Genomic DNA, 17,984 nt, shown 5'->3' with positions numbered 1-17,984 from the left:
CAAGCCACTTCTGAACTCCCACAGTCCTGTATCTGTGCAGCAGCCTAGCCCCGAGGTTATGCTACTGCCAGGGGCTGCAATGGGCTGGACCATCAGGAACAGAATGTTTTCAAATTTTTTGCCGTTTTTAAAAAATTCTGCCCACAATTAGCAAACTATATTAAGAAACTATAAGCCCTAGAATTAGGGTTTCACATGTTCTTTTGACCTAAGTTGCAAACTTAGAGACTAGAGGGTGTTGATTCGGCTTCTACATGTATCGCCCCTGCTTAAGGGGCGATGCATGTCAAGAGTTTCCAAATGTACAGTTGAGCAAACCCTTCAAAGTGATGTAGAGGAAGCCAGAGAGATGGGATGCTTCTGTCCATGCCATACTCCTACTGTAACTACAACACATTAGTGACCCCCTGGTGCAAATAATACATTCCCAGTTTTGTTTAAATATTTAGGAGGCAGTCGTGACAGTATTTGCTTACACGCTTTGGGTGAGGTTGTGCCATGAGAGCAACGCCGAGAGTTTCACCCTGGACTGCAGTCAGCACTTGCTCTTTCTTGTGCTTTTCCATCTGTCCTGCATGAACTTAACTTAGGAGCTAATTTTCTTCCCGAAACGCTGGGCTGCAGCCTAGGGACCCTGCCTGTCTCAACTGCAATGCTGAAATAACCCAACTCCAGCGCTGAAAATAGGAGAAAAGCAGCTGGTGTGGCTTAAACACTTCTTTACTCTCACAAACCAGATCTACTTCACACTGTGCTTTCCAGGGCTTTTTTTAGGATTTCTATTTAATTTTAAAGACTAGATCCTACAGAATCCTCTTCTCTTAGTGCTTGGGAGCAGCAGATACTCATTTCAGATCCCTCAAACCAGCAAGTACTTGGAGTACCTGTATACTGTCATGGCTGAAAAACACACATACATGGATCTGTCTCACTTCTTTGTATTTCCTCATTGATTTTTCCTCAACTTAATCTTTTTTGTAGTGGTAGCCTCAGTCTCACTCTCCTTTATTTGGGAGAGATTTCTGTAGTACTGCTACAGTCAAATGAAAAGCCTCCAGACGCTGGAGCTGCACCATTGCTAGACGATGTGCACAAACAAATCTATCCTTGATGTGGACAGACAGGTCTGTTCACAGATGGATATTGTTCCATTAGGAGAGGCTAAATCATCTTCAAACAGGTTTTTTTCTTTCAATGGCTTTTGGCCAACATCTGCCTGGCATGAAGGTGGGAGGAGAGGCCCGTCAGCCCTCACCAGCACACGCAGTGCAGCAGGACATGTAGAAGAAACATGAGTTGACTCCCCTGCACATCCCCACGGAGGTTCGGCAGCCCCGGTGCCTTTAGCTGAGGCAGATGTAGGTGGTGGCAGGAAGACACGAGGTGTGCGCAGAGCTTCTGAGTGACACTGTGCCCGTCTGCTCATGGGCTGCCGTGCTGCAAACCAGTATGTCACCAGAGGCAGTTGCTCTGGCTCTGGAGCGGGGGCCACACAAGGCTCCAGTGCGGAAGCCTTCTCCTCCCTTAATATCCCAGACCTCTGGCAAATCCAAGCCTGGCACTGGAATGTGACTGCTTTTCTTCAGTCAGGTTTTGCTATCTCACGTCTCTCAGGATGAGGCTGTAGACTTTCCCATGATACCTGCTATTTTGTGTAGTTAAAAACTTAGATTTGCCATTGGCTTTTACACAAGTTTCTAACGATGCAATTAGCTGATATTATTCAGGGCTGTAATTTTAGTTATTGCTTGATGCAGTTAGATATTTAATTGCTTATTATAGTTGATTACTTACATTGATTACATTACCTTGATTATAGGGTTTGTTATATGAACTGATTGCTCTGTCTTGATTATAATGATGTTGTGCCATGTGAGTAATTAACTTTTCCACAAGAACGCAGGAACTGTTTATTCTGTTTCTGGTAATGCAACTCAAATATATGAAATACAACCCATCTCCTTCCTTTTGCCTTAATGCTATCAGAACATGTAAGAAATATATAAGTCTCTAAGTATACTACTGCAGGAAGTGTCATTTTGCAACACACTAACCTTTACACATCTGAAATACTGAATATCCTGCTGACTGAAATCACGGAATCACGGAATCTTCAGAGTTGGAAGGGACCTCTAGAGATCATCTAGTCCAACTCCCCTGCTAGAGCAGGGTTGCCTAAAGCACATCCCTCAGGGCTGCATCCAGGCGGGTCTTGAAAATCTCCAGAGAAGGGGTCTCCACAACCTCCCTGGGCAGCCTGTTCCAGTGCTCCGTCACCCTCACTGTAAAGAAGTTTTTCCGTGTATTTGAACGGAACTTCCTATGTTCTAGCTTGTGCCCATTGCCCCTTGTCCTGTCGCTGGGAACCATTGAAAAGAGCCTGGCTCCGTCCTCCTTAAACCCACCCTTTAGGTACTTGTAAACATTAATCAGGTCCCCCCTCAACCTTCTCTTCTCCAGGCTAAAGAGTCCCAGCTCTTTCAGCCTTTCCTCATAAGGGAGGTGCTCCAGTCCCACAATCATCTTGGTTGCCCTTCGCTGGACTCGCTCCAGTAGTTCCCTGTCCCTCTTGAACTGGGGAGCCCAGAACTGGACACAGTACTCCAGTTGTGGCCTCACCAGTGCAGAGTAGAGGGGGAGAATGACCTCCCTCGACCTACTGGCCACAGTCTTCCCTATGCAGCCCAGGATGCCATTGGCCTTCTTGGCGACAAGGGCACACTGCTGGCTCATGGATAATTTGCTGTCTACCAGGACCCCCAGGTCCTTCTCCTCAGAGCTGCTTCCCAGCATGTCCGCCCCTAACCTATACTGGTGTTTGGCATTCTTCCTTCCCAGGTGCAGGACCCTACACTTGCTTTTGTTGAACCTCATTAGGTTCTTCTCTGCCCAGCTCTCCAGCCTGTCCAGGTCACGCTGGATGGCAGCATGGCCCTCTGGAGTGTCGGCCACCCCTCCCAGCTTGGTATCATCAGCAAACTTGCTGAGGATACACTCTGTCCCCTCATCTAGGTCATTAATGAATATATTGAACAAAATTGGACCAAGGAAAATTGGAAATGTAGGGGGTTTACGCTTTTCTGGATTTATTTTACATTAAAGAGAAGGAAGAGAGGCTGCATTAAATGCATCTAGTTGAGCAATATATATATTGAATACCTAAATATACAAATAAAAACAACAGTGTCGCAGTGTTGACTTTAATTTTCAGGGCATGGCACACCACTGACACGGACCTTTAAATATCTCCATTATAACGCAGGTAATGTAATAACAGCTTTATGTATGAAACTCTTATGTTAGGCATTAAGCAGAAAACATGCAGAAAGTAGGTGTTTATGCCCAGCAATTTGCCATCAAAGCTCCCTGTCATGCTTGTAAAGGGAAGACCCCCACCAAGACACATCACAGCACACTAAAATCCAGCCTGAAAGGGTTCGTCCAGATGGAAGGGACTGCCGGACTGGGCCCCAAAATCTAAGAGAGCAAAAATTCCATGAGAGAAGCCCCAGGAGGAATGGAAAGATGTGAGTTGCAAAATTAAAATGGTCGAAACAATTAGTGAAATGATTCACGCATATCCTGATTGCTCAGGCACAATAAGCTTTTCCCCATCTCTACTGGCTTGTCATTTTGAAGCTCACACGCATTTCAGAAGATTAGAGATTTTTCAAATACATGGTGTTAAGTGCACCAGAGGCAAAAAAGCCACTGGATATACTACTGGCTGGGAGTGCAGAGAGACCTGCCTCACCTGCGCTGAGGCGTACACACAAGGAAATTCTAGGCAGGTTCATTAAAAAATATATATTAACTATGATATCTTAAAAACACACTTTTTCAAACTTGGAATTTCTCATCAAAGACTAAATAAACATATTACTAATGTGAACTTTCATCATCTGTCAATGCTGGTGCAACACATATTTTAATAAGCTCTTAATAGAGCCATTAATAATCATCGATCAAAACTTTACTGCATACCTGGGAACATACTTTTCATGGACACTATTTGCAACTGAATAATCATCCACCCACAGAGAGAGACATTCCTGCTACATGATATTATTATTCGTACTAATCACAGTTTCTTCTTAAAGATGAAACAAATAAAACCTCTGTCTTTCTGAAACCTTTTGCTAGGGCAAAAAGCAGCATGCTTAAATACCCTAAATTTTCACTCTAGTCAAATTTAAGGACTTTTACATGCTTTGCTGATTTAGATCCACGTGAATAGACAGCACCTTTTCCTTTTTTTAACTCCACTAGTTTCTGCACAGGGCAACTCAAAGCATTGTTTTTCTTGACAAATGATGGAAAAAAATGCCAAGTATTTTTGCTGTAGTCTGAAGTCTGCAGGTGGTTACTCCCTCTCCCCTTTACATATCTGTGTAGCAGCTTTGAATTTTTTTTCATAGAACATAAACATCTGTTGATAGTCTAGAAACATTTCTGAGAATAGGAAACAATGAAGGTAATTATCTTCTGCTGGCAGCACATCAGAGGGAAGCAGATTGTGCTTTTCAGAGCAAACTGCAAGGCCTTTGCCCCCATCACCTACCTTTTTTAGGATTAAACTGTAATTAACTTGCTTTGTATGCTTTGCATAAATTCCACCAGGGCTAGTGCTTTTAAAGATGGAGGTAGACAGTAAATCTCCCTTGATCCAACCTGCTATTCTACATTGCTAAATAAATTCCGCCCCCCCACCCCGTCCCTCCCTGAACTGATTTTTGGATGTATAGGAGCCACACAGATGCCGAAGACTATAATCTATGGAAACAGACGTAGATTATAGAAGACTATAATCTACGTACAAATGCAGAAGACTATAATTTATGGAAACTAGAATACCAGTGTAATTTTAAACATGGATCGAATCCTGCTTACTTTCTCACCTCTCGTATTGTTTGTCACACTAACAATATGATTATTAATGTGAGTGAAACATGAAGATTTTCCCTCCATATCTCTGGATTTGATTTACAATACACTCAGTGTAGTTCTCACCTATCTAATTACACCAGAAGCACAGCTAAAAGAAAAAGATTTCATTTCCCGAGCCAAAGAAATTGGAAGTGCCAGATTTGCTATTACCCCAATGCACTGAAAATTCTTCCCTGTTGCACATTGACATTGTGCTCTCTGTGAGACAGAATAATGTAACTAAATGGACGTTAGCTTTCATATACTCAAATGTGTGGGTCATTCCCGTAAATGGGAGTGCAAACTCCTAATTTAAAATAAAAGAGTAGTCTTCCTACCTCCCTATTGCATGCAATTGCAGTAAGATGTCCCTTACTGCATCTTCAAGAAATTGTTACCTCAAAGCTGCATTGCTGCATCTTGAATGACCAAACTAATGACATTAATGAGCGATCTCAATGTGGGCTGTTACCTCTCAACGAGGGAAGCCAATGGACCCATGTTTGTGTCATGGGGTGAGGAGAAGCAGGACCAATCCTTGGTTTTGCCAGCAGTGAAGGCTTTTGTCCTACACAGTGGTGCAAATGAAGAGCCGGGAGAGCTTGAGACAGCCTTCCCTCTGCCCCGGTCCTGGGGCTGCAGAACAGCACGAGGAGACCATGTAGTAGATGCAGAGAGATGCTGCTGGGAAAGGAACCATGAATCTCTCTTATTCCTTCCCATCGACAAGCGAATTGCTCGTTGACATCCAAACACAATGTGTGTGTTGCCTAATAGTTTAGACATTCGTGTTTGATTGGTGCAATTCCAATCCTTTTCCCCCTGAAAAACAAGTCGCAGCAGGGAAGGAAAAAAAGGCATTTTAAAGAATTTGCAATCGGCTAAACCCGAAAAGAATTTCAGCGAGGGAAAAAAAAAAAAAAAGAGAAGCTGTATAAGCAAGGGGGCTTTGTCCCTGCCAATGTGAGAGGCTCTACAAACTGGAGGGGGGGGGATCTTAAGAGGTTCTCCAAAAAAGGGTTGCCATTATTTTTCTTACTGGAAAATATCTGGCAGCCAAATTAAAGCATCCTACCAGCTCTTCTGTAATGTCTATATATTCGGGCTGTATGCATAGTATGTACCTGTCCGGAAAGAGAGGAATACCAGACTGCAGATTCTTGGGGACAAATTCCCTGAAGCCCTCCCCTGTCCCTTATACAGTGCAGGTTCTCTGCCTTCTAGTCCAGAAAACATCAGCAAAATGACAGTTTTGCCCTAAAGCCCTTGGATGCATCCAATATATTCATCATTGGGTTGTCTTGTGTGTTATCCAATATCTGAGGAATAGTGTTTTTAGTAGAGATATTATTTCAGTTATGTTCATGTTAAGGATTGCATTTCCTCTGCAGATTTGAAGGATCAGAAGTCTTGATAAATGGTTTTCAGCTGTTTTTAATCTGTGAACCCCTAAATGTTTTCCAGCAGGGAACAGATCCTGGCACCATACAGAGAGACCTGCTGATGAGAGGCAATAGAGTTTTCACCTGACCATAAAAATAGTTCACAGGACCCTTCTTTGAAGACCGTGCTCTTATAATGACCTTCTGAATAACATGGGCTACATAATTTCGCCCTGAGACATCTGTGTCAAGTTCATAACTTCTGGATAAGCTTCATAAGATCATGTAAAAAGAAGCTTGCGATTTAAATATTTCAGTGACAGAGAACCATCCATACTCTTGACAAAGCTGTTCCCATAACTCACTATTGTCAAAACTATGCCTGTGTCATGGTTTGAATCTGTTTAGCATTGATTTCAACCCACTGCACTTTCTTGTGCTTTTGTGTGAGAATAAAAGCCCTCTGTTACCAGATAAACTTTGATTATGTAGATACCTTAGAGAGACCACGATCAATTCACCTCTCAACCTTTTCTTTGATAAACAAAATAAATCAAACTTCTGAGTACTGTTGCTAAAAGGTGCCACTCCAAATTTCAGATTTTTCTTCTCTGAACTCCTTCCAAGTTGATAATACCCTTTCCAAAGCACAAAGAAACACCAGACGTGGAGTCAGTAATCTAGCAATGGTCCCACAGGCGATACCTGTATTGCCAAATAAAAGCCGGAGACCAATCTCCAGTTGAGGCCACATGGTCCCACCCACACCGCTCATACCCACACAGCTTAACTTTATCCTTGTAATTCAGATTTGTTTTCAAGAGAGCTTGTAGGGGTGGTCTGAAACTGAGCTGAAGTGGCAGCTAAACTTTAGACAGAGGTCTGATGCTTGAGTTTATTCCATAGCAGCAGAGTAGACGTGGCCACTGATACCTTACAAAATACTTGTCATCATAGGCAACTCAGCTTCCTCTTGCTAGTAGACACTACTGTCCATTAATTCATGGGTTATGTTAGCTCAATTAACTACGGTATCTCCCTGGAAGATTACTGTACCACATAGATGTTTCATCCCTCCTTGGACCTGCTGCTTTCTAAAACACAGTGGCTCCATCCTAAAGCTAGGATGTCCTTTTTCTCTACTCTACTCCTTGTGTGTCAGCTGAAAATACTAGCATGGCAAAAAGGCATCCAAAAAACCCTCCTTTGGCCCAGGAAGTTTCTTCTGGCAAAAACACAGTAACCTACAACAGCACCAATATAACTGCAGTTACTGTAGGGGAGATCTTCACCTGAAAGTAGGTGATTTTGCCAGAGCAGCCAGCAAAGCAGAGCTTCCAGGCTCTGCTGTGGCAGGAAGAACCAGACATCTGTAGATATATGTAACTCATTCCAGGGCCCTCCATTAGGCTGGAGACTTATCCAGCATGAGGAGCTCTTGTATCATCTGGATTGTGATGTTCAAAGAAGAGTATTCATCCTTTGATTTAAAGTATACTCAATGGCATCTGGATGCATGAACATAACTGTTACCTGAATGTTATCACGGAATCATAGAATCATAGAATGGTTTAGGTTGGAAGGGACCTTAAAAGATCATCTAGTTCCAACCTGGGCAGGGCAGGGGCAGGGATGGGCAGGGACACCTCCCACTAGACCAGGTTATTCAAAGCCCCGTCCAACCTGGCCTGGTCATCTTGCAGTACAAAAGAGAAATCTTAGCAGACTGGCTTAAGCTGGTTCTAAGAGTCCTCCTTTGCTGCAACCCCTAAATTAAGTACATAAAAAAGAATTAATCCCCCCTTGCAATTAAGCAGTACTATAGGAATGAAATCTGTGCTTCCCATCTCAGTATCAGATGCAAGGTCTAATACTGTTATTTAATACGGACGGATAGTTGACCGTTGGCTTCAAAATGCACCGCTTGCAAAATTAAACACTTTGTATTTAGGAAGTTTACCAATAAAACATTTTCCACTTGGGTGGACCATGAATATAAAAATCTCTACTGAACTAGTGCTAGTTTTCAGTTATAAATGTTTAGTGCTCACTCTGCTAAAAATACCAACAAACCCCTTTATGGTATATGCTATGCCATACTATTGTATTAATGAGTCATGAAGGATGGAAATGGAATTAAAAGTAATTAGCTGTAATTTTGTCTCATGTAGCAGCACGGAGAAAGTAAAATGCATTTAGTATGCTTCTCCAGAGAAGCTAGCTAACTTAATTGCAATGAGAAATTCTTTGAGTTGTGTTTTCTACCAGCAGTTGTCAAGGTAACAACTTTGTTAGACACGGAATACAACTATGTGGGTTTTTTCTTCAAAGGAAAGACCAACAGGCTTGCTCAGAACATTTTCAAATGGCTTTTTAGGAGATATGGCTTGAAGTGTGCAAGGCTTTGGGATGTGACAATAAGCCGAGTCACATGCCATGGGCTTACAAAGTCACCCTGTAGTAAAATGCAGTGGTCGCCAAAGAAGCTGCTGGGCACCCCTGCTGCAGTTCTTGCCTGTGTGTCTGTAATCTGCACAAGAAGCTTCAAAGATGGGAAAAGGATCGACATTCTCGGCCATTGCATGTGCAACCACCAGATGGTGCCATCAATTCTTGAGCGCCCACATGCAGCACCTGCATCTTCTGCCCAAGGCCTGGGGAAGCTTGCTGCTGGGTGGGCCTCCCACTCTGTGGTCCTGTGCTTACAGCGGACATCATCAGATCTTCACGGCATTTCAGACTGTACTTCTCTGACTAACTCATGTCCCAAGCTGAGATCTCATAATGTTTGATTGTTTCAGTCATCGTTGGATTTGCCCCTTCTACCTTGGCTCAACGCTGGCTTTAAGCTAAGCCAAGTGAATGCTGCAGCCCCAAGACCTGGTCCTGCTGTGCCTCCCTACCGCTTGCCTTGGGCTGGCACTGACAGTTGTCTGTCTGTCTGTCTGTCTGTCTATCTGTGATAAAAGCACAAGGGGAGAGCTTTCCCTTCAGTCTGCCCTAGGCAGGCTCTGGTGCCTTAGTACAAGAGCAAGGCAGAAACGTGAAACCAGGGGAAGGAGGGTGCCGCTCTTGGACAGCCACCCTTATTTACAGTTACTTTTTTTTTATTTCTGACAGCTGACCTGTACTCTGTAAAATGTAAAACACTGCAAGCACCAATGTTTGCTGAGGCTGATAAACCTCAGAGTGCCAATGCAGCTTCTCTCCTTGGGAGGGAAGCTAGAGCACCGAGTGGCTGTGGTGATTTTGCAGCTTCTCAGGCATAAAGGCATAAAATAGTACATAACTAAGAGTATTTTACACATGCTTTCTGTGAGAAAAAAGCAGCACTTAACTCCCTGATCTGGATTCTGTAGCGCAGAAAGGTACAACGCAAAACAGCCCTGATCTAAATCCTCTGGACAAGCTGAAGGAACCAAAATCCAAACCCACTCACGTTACTTTCTGCCAGGGCTGGCTGGGACTGCAGATTTGGAATGTATTTATTTGTTCTCCGGATGGGGGCTGCCATCTTGATATTACTTAGTACAACAGCTTTGAGCTCTACCAACCAGAGACCAAGTCACGTCACCCCCCAGATGAAAGACACCATTTTTCCGTTGTCAGGTCTCCATGCTTCCCAGAAAGTAAATTTATATAATGCCACCCTTACTAAACAGTATTTTGAGTAAACATCCATAAAAAAAGGACAAATATCTGAAGTTTACTTTCTAAACTCCCAAATCTGTAGGTAATTATGCAGCTGATAGGCCTCAGCAGCCCACACACTGCACTTAAACCGTTTGGGTGAAGATCCCATGCGAGGGATAAGTACTTTAGTGTCCTCCTGTTCAGCTACGGGTTCATTTCAGGGCTAAGTGCCTGATGATATGTTCCATTTCAATTAATTCCTTAAGCCACCGCTATCAAGAGGAAGAAACTAGATCAGCTGAAAATGAAATTAAATCAATGTGACATAGAAGTCATTTTGCAGAAAAGGCGAGGAATCTTAAGGGACAACTTAACACTACCAGGTTTGGTGTGCATCTCATGATGGACAATCAACTCTGCTCTCCCACAGCACCCTCCTTTTCCTTATACACGTATCCCTCTAACATCTACAGGAGTTTGGATAAATTCAGTCATCAATGTAAAGCTGGCACATAGACATAAAGTCTATAAGAGTGCAAAATGAGAGCCCGGGATTACAGCCTGACTCTTTTTCTGTTCCAATTCTTGCACATCTGAAGTTCTCAGAACAGCTTGTGAGAATCTGCTATTGTAAATCAGAATCTAACGTGTGTCTCTGCTTTTAGGCAGGATGGGAACTTGAACCTTTGCTTGAAGTGAGTGATGTCCTGCCTCAGGCACCAAGAAGCATTTCCTCTATATAAATGCAGTCACATTAAAATGCATCAGCTAGACAAGATCACTTATCACCAACATGCAATTTCAAAGCCACTGCAACACATTTTTATCCCAGAGGCGCTACACTTGGGATCTAGTCTCCTTCAGAATAACTACTGTTAACAGACTTATCCTACATCAACAAAAATGTACAGATCATCTCTTACTCGTCCGCCATTTCATTACTATGATCTAAGGCAGTCTGTAGCAAGAATAAAAAAGTCCCCAGATCTCCATCATCAAAGCGGCCATTTGTGTTTGTGCTTTCTAGTGAAGATGGGCAAACCCCCACTGATCTTGGGCAGGGTAATCTTACGGATAAATGGATTTTATCCTTTCTCTGGACCATGTTTCCCAACGTTTTCACATTCCACCTCTTTCTCAGTTTCTTATTTGTAGAGACTTAAGAAAATTCTTGAATGGATTACGGTCTATTTGTATAACAATACAGGTCTCAAATCACAAAACAACAAAGCAAGATGCTCTTCTCCTCAGGCTCTTATAACACGATTTCCCTTAGCATAGTCCATTTCAGGTTTCAGTTCCAAATACAGCATCTCGTCACAGTGTTTTCTCAAATCCCAGTAATAAAGTATTGAAGTACGCCGTGGTGTTGGCTACCTATAGAAGCTAACCTGAAGTGCATCTGATTATTCTGCTAATTTGTCACATCACCATTCACAATGAGAAGCTGTAAGCAGCTTATAATCTTTCAAAGGATCACCACCCATGACACTATCCAAGCACTCATTCAAAGATGCGCCCATTCAGCCCACCCAGATAAAAAACATGGAGCTGCTTTTAGGAGGCCCCTGATGACTATTTCAGAGGAACATCTTGGAAGCACTTCTAAGACACTTTAGCTACACAGCCCTTGGCCAAGTTTTTTCACCAGACCTTACAGCTCTCCGTGGCAGAGGAACCCAGCTCCGAGCACGAGGGGACAGCACAGTGCGTATATGCAGCAGCTCTGACCTGTAGATTTATGCTGCCCCTTCATTGCACCACATAAAATCAGACTGTCTTAAAAATCACTTCCTTTTAAAGCAAGTTCATGCCTGACCATAAACCGCATTAAACCAGAACTTCAGCTAGGAGGATGTAGCAGTAATTAATGATAAGGTACGTAAGGGTCATTATCAAAGTCTTAGGCTTTATAAACACAGAAAATTCAGCCCAGTTCATGCTTAAAAGAAAGCCAAAAATGGTAATGAAATGGCAATTAATAGAGCATCCACACTTTTTTATTATTTTCTGTTGGTTATAGAAATTTAGAAGAGAAATGCTAGTGCATCTTTAAAAACAGTTGAACCGGAATCTAAATTCTTTGACTGTATTCTGTTAGGTTTTGTAGTGTCCACGTAAAATCCTGCATCTGTGCTGGAAAAACCTCAGGCAACAGTTCAAGACAACTAGGTACTAGGTTGGCAAAATAAAAAATGGATGTGTTTGTGGACAAGTTGAACATATGTTAGCAGGATGCTTTTGCAAAAATGACGGCCAACTGCGTACTGGGCTGCATTAGCAAACCATCACCAGTAGGCTGGAGGAAGTGATTATTCCTTTTTGCTGAACACTTATGGGGCCATATCTCAATGTGGTGCCCAATTTTAACCCCTTTCCACTATAAGAAAGACCTTGACAAATTACAGTATCACCACTGGAGGGCCACAAAATGATCAGAAGATTGAAGGACAGGATGTACCAGGATGGGTTGAAGGAACTGGGCTTGTTCAGCGAGGAGAAAGGAAGGCTTAGGGGTTTATTTATTGCTATATTGAACCACCTGAAGAATTGTTATAGAAAAGACAAAGCCAAAGAGGTGCGTAGAGAAAGGATAACAGCAACAGTCCCAAGTTGCAATTTCACTGATGTCTCTTCTGGTGTTCTTGTTGGTATTATCCCAAGCTCTTCAGCTCTGCTTTTTCCTTTTAGTGAATCCCCTCTCATAAATCTGTCCAGATGTGGTAAGTGAATTCCACTCAAGACCAAAAAGCAGTTCTTATAGTCAAGTGGAGAGGACTTCCCCTGCCTGACCCCTTGGTTTCTCCTAGCGCTTTCAGGAATGTCAGAGTCTCTTTTTATCCCATACTTCAGGAAAATGCAACTGGCCATGTGTCAGTACCCATGTTCCATGATTCCCAGCTGAGCATGTGAAAAGCGGATACAAAGCATTTGTCTCCACAGCTTAAAATATGTCTCCATGCTTTTGATGCCTGTCATCTTCCTAACCTTCTCAGGAAGCTCTTGCAAAACAATTTCCTCATTTCATAACTGGATTTCTTGCTAATGGCTATTTTAGGTTCTGCCTGGGAGATACGTGCAAAGCTAAGGATCATGGGGCAATGGTCAAGACCTGCAGTCACGGATAGGAGGGTAGCAAGCACTGCAGAGAATGTGTATGAGGTGGGTCGGGGGGTCTCCCTGTGTGCTGAGAGGATGCTGTTGAATGATTTCCATTAGCTGTTGCACAACTGGGCTATTCTCATCTGCTAAATAACGAAATGCCTCAAGGAAACACTAATGCAGACAATGGATTCCTGTGATCACCATATTTTTCTGAAATAACATCACTGCACATTCATACCAGCTTTGATTTGTTTCATTCGATTCTAGCTTCTTCTTTTTTTTTAAGGTGAAAAGTGCAGCTGAAGGGAACAATGGCAAAATTAACTTTACACAGTAAATTACATCTGCATTATTTTTTAAATAAGCTACTGCTATTTCAAATCAAGCTAACTTTCCTTCAGTGTTCTTAATTTTATAAGTGCTGTGCTCCATAGCTTTATATTAAGGAAAGTGTTTTAAAATGAATCTTAAATAATTTAAATATCTCTTTTCTGAAATACATCCCATTCCTGGAAGAATTTTTCTCAATTTTATGCCTTCTTGGGAAGAAAATAGAACAGAGAAAGTATTTTATTATTCTATCCACAGTTTTACAAGAGCAGCAGAAAATGTGCAACAGTAATAGTCTCCATTCCACAGCAGGCACAGACTAAGAAAAATCTATAATAACGTGATTTGTCCTCTTCACATCCCTCCCAACTCAAATGAAGTTAAAAATAAAATGAAAAACAGGAGACATTTCTTATTCCAAATTGATGTGAAGGATGTTGTGTTTGTTGTTGGTCTGAAGCCTGCCTGGCTTCATCTAGTTCTTCTCTCTCCAGGAGAAAAGGGACCTGGAACCTTGGTATCAGCACCCTGAGACTGGGGACAGAAAAGGGAATTCTGCCCAACTCCTCCTCATGAAAACATTATGGATTTAGTGTAAAGCTGGGCACCCGCTCTGACGTGCCAGGAGTTTGTCCTTTCCCTGAACAGGGGACAATTTAGTCCCATTCTCCAGCAGTTATCCCCCAAAAGCAGTGGCCAAAGCGGCAACAGCACAACACAAGTCTGAACACAGCTGGTACCGGCCTGTGGGGAATGGACTGAATGCGATATTACTGTTCTCCCTGAAGGAAATTAGCTGTGATGCAAAGAGGAGGTAACACCATGGCAATGACACCATAGTCTGCATGACACATCTTCTTTTGATAAGGCCCCCCCCTCCTGTAAATCAGATTGGGAGTGTACTTAACACTGCCACCCCTACAGATTTCCCCAGCTGCATTTGTCAGAGAAATTAAGTGAAGTACACCTTTATTTCACCTGATCCTATTAAGCTCCTTATTAGATAGAGGAGGAGAATGAGATTAAGTGAGTGTGACCATGTTGACACACAAATTAGTTTTCCAATGAAATGGTACTACTAAGTATTTCTTTGTTCTATAATACGTGAAGGAGACCAGAACCGACAGATGTAGTAAGACTCAGTCCAAATGTAAACAGCTGGAAATGGATCTCCATGAAGCGTGCCATGCCATGACTGAAGCAGCTTCATGTCATTGGGTTGTACATCTCCCACACTCTGAGGGATGGCTAGATGGTGACCAGCCCCATCCAGTCTCCAGCTCTGCGCAGATGATGCAGTCATACCCAGTCACTGACTTAACGAGGTACAGAACTGCACCCAAGATTGTAAAATGCCGCCTTCTTGGGTGAGTGCAATGACTTTGTGCCTTGGTGCTCTCCTACGACAACTCGCTGGCCTACTTCCTCCCCAGAGAGCACTGCAACGAACTGAATCCCTTTTAGTCCATAGCGACACATCAAGGGCATGCCATGACAGCAACCAATGCCACACAGCTATTTGTGCTACAATAAAGAGGAGGTGAATATAAACTCTAGGTATTATGTATAAGAGGTTGTTTCTTCAGATATAAGGGTATAAATATATTTGAATATGATACTGTTGTTTGATTTAGATAGGAAGCAGTGCCATTTCTGGAATAGCTAAGTAACATATATGAAAGGAACTTAAAGCCAAAAGAGTGCAAACTGACAAAGGAAACAACTAGAAAGATGACAGGGGCGATGCCTGTCTCTGTGTCTGAGACTGAGCACACACACACTGTCCTCTGACACAGTAACTCGCCTCAGAGAAGGTGACGCCGTGTCTACCCTCAGCGTTGGAGGGCTGAGGCTGCACAGTTGCACTGCAGTTATAAAGTCTAAGACTGTACAAGTGCCATCTGAACACTTCCGAATGATTTTAAGCAGCTCCCATGGAAAGGCTCCCTGGGCTCACCCTAATCAGAGACCAAGTTATACTAGGTGTCATCCAGAGCAACAGCAGGGTGAATCCGAATAAAAGCAGGCCACTTCAGCATCTGGCAGGGTCCGTTTAGCGCAAAACATGATTACAATCCAGAGTGTTTATTCATGCTCACATTGCACAACTCGGTTGTTTATACCAACAGATGTCTCCTTCCTTGTGCAATGCACATGAGGTTCTGAAGCCCACATTTGGTTTAAAGTCCTCTTCAATAACAATAAAAAAGAAATCAGTTTACAGCTTTATGCTCCAAGTGATCCAAAGCCTAATTATTCTGATGCATTTGCTAACAGAAAATTTAAGTATAGTTCTACTGATGCCAGTGGTGTTGTGCTGCCCCTCAATGAACATAAGCAGAAAGATGAACAGCCCCATGATATTTCAGAGCAGTGAGGGGGTCATATACCCTCACACTTGCTGTGTTATGCAGCACACTACATCTGAGTTCTAGTGTCTATTAGAACATATAACTCGTTATTTCCTGATGCTTTTGGGAATCAAGGCTCGATTAAAAGGTTAGGTTCAGATTGATTTTTAGGTATTCTATCACAAAAGACAGAACAGCAAACAACACGTCTACTATGCACGCTGGCATATTCAAATGACCCCACAACTCAAGTCTGTCTTGTTCTTCTATTGATACTTTTTGTCTAATATTTTAATTTGAACTCTGTAAGTCAAAATAGAAAAAGCTTTGTCTGGTGCTTACACAAAAAGGTCATGAGAAAGATTTCTAGACACTTACAGACAGTAATGAACTACTAGTAACACTGCAGCTACTGCAGTACTGCAAATGCCTATAAATGTCCTTTTGAAGCAGAGATGGCAATAGGTTTGGAGGAAGGAGGACTGGGTTTTGAAGATGCACTGGAAATACTAGTCGCTCTGGTTAAATGACCTACCCTTTGATGGCAGGCAGATGGTGAATTTGGGGTTTGTCACTCAGTAGGTTCCCCCTTCACAGTACCTCTAACCAAAGCCTGCCAGTTCCTCTGCTGTCTCTGCTCCAACAAAATGTTCCCTTTGTGCCATCACAATCCACCTCCCTCTAAAGATCCCACAGGGACTTCTGGTGCTCATCACCGCCTTTGGTGTGTTCCAAATCCTGACCATGCCCACAAAACCTTTGTGCAAAAGGAAATAAATGCTGGTGGTGGCTGAAGTGTCTTCCCTTTCCGAAGCAGGTATGCATTTTAGCACACTTGTCATTACATCATTTTACATGACTTCTGCATTTGGAACTCCCTGAGAGATGAATAAGCAGTTGGCACTATCTCTGGGTACTGGCATGATGGGCTTTCCTGTCAATTTTTTGCTAAATGACATTTCTCCATCAAGGAGAACTATCAAAAAACCTGATGTGCTGCTAGACATAAATCAAAAGAAAATGCTTTCCTGCTACAAATTACATAAGTGATCAAAAATGAAAGATGACAGAAAATCACTGTACTTACTATGTGTCGTGCTGCAAACACTCCATCAACTATTGCACAACAGAATGCTGCTACCACGCCAAAGCTGATAAACACGATGGAGGCTACTAACTGAGAAGAAAAAAACAGATTGAGTAACGTTTTCGATAGAATTCTTTAAGTTAAACAATTACACTAATTTTTCTAGTATTCTTAAACGATGTTTCCCCCTGCTGTAATTCACTTTAGATCAGTGCGGCAGGATGCCAGTCACACAGTAGAAAAAAGGCAGAAATTCTCGATGCTGGGTTGACATACCATCAAGTCTACTAGAAAAGCTTAAATATCTCTAGAGGAAATGAGGTCAGCTGTAAGAGTTATTAAATTCAACGGTGATTTCTTCTAAATCAACTTATTTAATAAAACAGCAGTGGTGTCCATAGGGAGCACGGCAAAAAGCCATGTTCCTGTTGGCTCACATCAATCTCCAGAGCTTTACTACAGTGGCAGTAGTTCACACGCACACATAACCAGCACTACACACTAGTTCTTGGGAACCTGCTGCATTCCCCCTGCAGCCAGCTCCATCCTGCCGTAAGGAGGCAGAAATCCTCGGAAAGCACTGTTGGCTGCATCACCCTTCAACCTCCGCTGTCCCTTGGCTCTCCAGTATGGCGGGTCACGTCTTGCGAATCTGGCTGTCTAAAGATCTTGGCGTGCAACTCATAGATCAAAAAGGCTGCGGGCTCCTTGCAGAGAGCTATTATCACTGCAGACCAGTGGGCTGTGCTGCCCTGTGGCACCTGCATTTGCTACAGACCCCAATCTCTTTATTTGAAAAAGCAGCAGTGTTTAAAAGTTCAGATTAAGTCATTATTGTCTGATACCTCTATCCTGTTTTTCAAGTCATAGCAGTCAATCATATAATTAGTGGGCTTAGCCAGGTGTCTCCAAATTGCCTGAGCTCAGGACGAATTTACTGGAAGCTGACCTCAAGGTGGGTTTTCATTTCACACATGAGCAACTTATGGATGATCTACAATCCCCAAACCAATATTTTCCACTTATGGAGATAGCTTAAGTCGCCTAATGAGTATGCTGGCCTTTCGGTTTCACCATATAGCTATAAGAGACCACATATACAGGTGGACAGTAAATTGTAGAATAGACAGGAGCTATGGAGTTGGCTTTGCATTCCTCAGTCATGTTGGT

The 17,984-nt window shown here is 42.7% G+C and overlaps 1 protein-coding gene across 3 annotated transcripts in view; it reads right to left on the bottom strand.

The window, feature by feature from the left end:
* The window catches only part of TMEM255B (transmembrane protein 255B), a 77,176-nt gene that overhangs the window by 29,239 nt on the left and 29,953 nt on the right, over positions 1–17,984 (bottom strand). For 2 of the 3 annotated variants that reach the window (XR_008464528.1, XM_054189025.1), the window contains exon 4: positions 16,815–16,904. The exons of the other annotated variant lie outside the window; for it this stretch is intronic. Coding sequence is in view for 1 of the 2 variants with exons in the window: in XM_054189025.1 (XP_054045000.1) it covers positions 16,815–16,904 (90 nt within the window). In the remaining variant the exon portion in view is untranslated. The remainder of the gene's footprint in view (positions 1–16,814; positions 16,905–17,984) is intronic. 3 annotated transcript variants of the gene reach the window in all.

Source organism: Rissa tridactyla, chromosome 1, assembly GCF_028500815.1.
Source record: "Rissa tridactyla isolate bRisTri1 chromosome 1, bRisTri1.patW.cur.20221130, whole genome shotgun sequence".
Taxonomy (NCBI): Eukaryota; Metazoa; Chordata; class Aves; order Charadriiformes; family Laridae; genus Rissa; species Rissa tridactyla.
The sequence above is the reverse complement of the archived record's forward strand: the minus strand, read 5'-3'. Positions and strand labels throughout refer to the sequence as shown.